We start from the raw sequence: 1189 nt of genomic DNA on the forward strand, positions 1-1189 counted from the left end.
AATTAATTTTATGATGGAATTGATTCTCTCGACTTATTTTTGCTTGCACCAATTAACAAACCCCCAGTTATCAAAGCATATATGCCACGCTATCAGCGAAAACACACTTGACTTTCCTAACTTAGCGTGGTGTAATTTGAAAAGAATCACTGAATGGCAAATTCTTGTTTCAGAAAATAATGAATTATGAAGTCTCTGATCCTCTCTGAAAAATCAGCTTTTATTTATAAATATATGTTGAAATCACAAACACATGTAGCAAGATACAAACTTCACACATTATTCCCTATGTTCAAACATTTGTGAACATGAAAAAAGAGTAAAAATTCACAATTTTTTTTGCACAATCAATCGAATACAGTTTCTACAGAAGTGGACTTCCACATTTTCCAAAGCTTGCGGTGAGCATTAGCATGTGATTTATGGTCACCGTCCATGTTCTGTATTGCATGTAATCATCAATTATGAGTTCTATCCTTCCCTGGCTTGTTGTCATATTGATGGAGAAATATGCAACACCGTCCTCAATGGGCTCTTTAACAGGCTTTCCGTGCAAGTTGTACACGATACCTGCATACGAAAAATTTTGGTTCCTTTTTTTAAATCTTCAATAGTCGCTATAGCGCTTAAATTTAGCACACATTGTTGCTTACTTTCTTTGGCACTTGAAAAGACAGTCAGAAGATGGAGTTTCTTTATCTTTAAAAGGACCTGACCATCTATGTTAAGAACAATAGTCACTGTCCTAAACCTGCATTTCCCTGCTCAAAGTAGACATATTGAAACTGGTATATGCATAAAAACATAAAGGAGGGTTGATTATATCTGCTTGATATATTTGGATTGAAGTTCCATTTGTAGTAATTATTGTTTTTTGTTTTTTCAATTGGAATGACAATAATGGGGAGGTGCATTTTCCAGGCAATGCTTATGGGTTGTTATAATGATATATGGCACTGTCCCAAAAAAGGTATTTGTAGAAACTACTAGCCTTCATCAGTAGAAAATTTCAAATCTTAGAGATGCCATCATAGGATTAGGATGCCGAGGATTTTCTGGTGTTGTCAGTTACATCTAGAACTGAAGGCTTTTTATTAATTAGAATCTGAAGGCCTTTCTCTTGCTGATTGTTTGTCACTAGACTAGATGGGGGTGTGTGTCTTTTGTTTTTTATGGGGTCTTTTTTTTT

The 1189-nt window shown here is 34.8% G+C and overlaps 1 protein-coding gene across 1 annotated transcript in view; it reads right to left on the reverse strand.

Moving 5' to 3' along the window:
* LOC109840509 (VAN3-binding protein) overlaps positions 220-1189 on the reverse strand; it is a 5179-nt gene continuing 4209 nt past the window's right edge. Inside the window, exons 6-7 of the mRNA XM_020409178.1 lie at positions 654-761; positions 220-570 (exon numbers count right to left, since the gene is read on the reverse strand). Coding sequence (XP_020264767.1) covers positions 365-570; positions 654-761 — 314 coding nt within the window. The 3' untranslated portion in view covers positions 220-364. The remainder of the gene's footprint in view (positions 571-653; positions 762-1189) is intronic.

Source organism: Asparagus officinalis, chromosome 5 (genome assembly GCF_001876935.1).
Source record: "Asparagus officinalis chromosome 5, Aspof.V1, whole genome shotgun sequence".
Taxonomy (NCBI): domain Eukaryota; kingdom Viridiplantae; phylum Streptophyta; class Magnoliopsida; order Asparagales; family Asparagaceae; genus Asparagus; species Asparagus officinalis.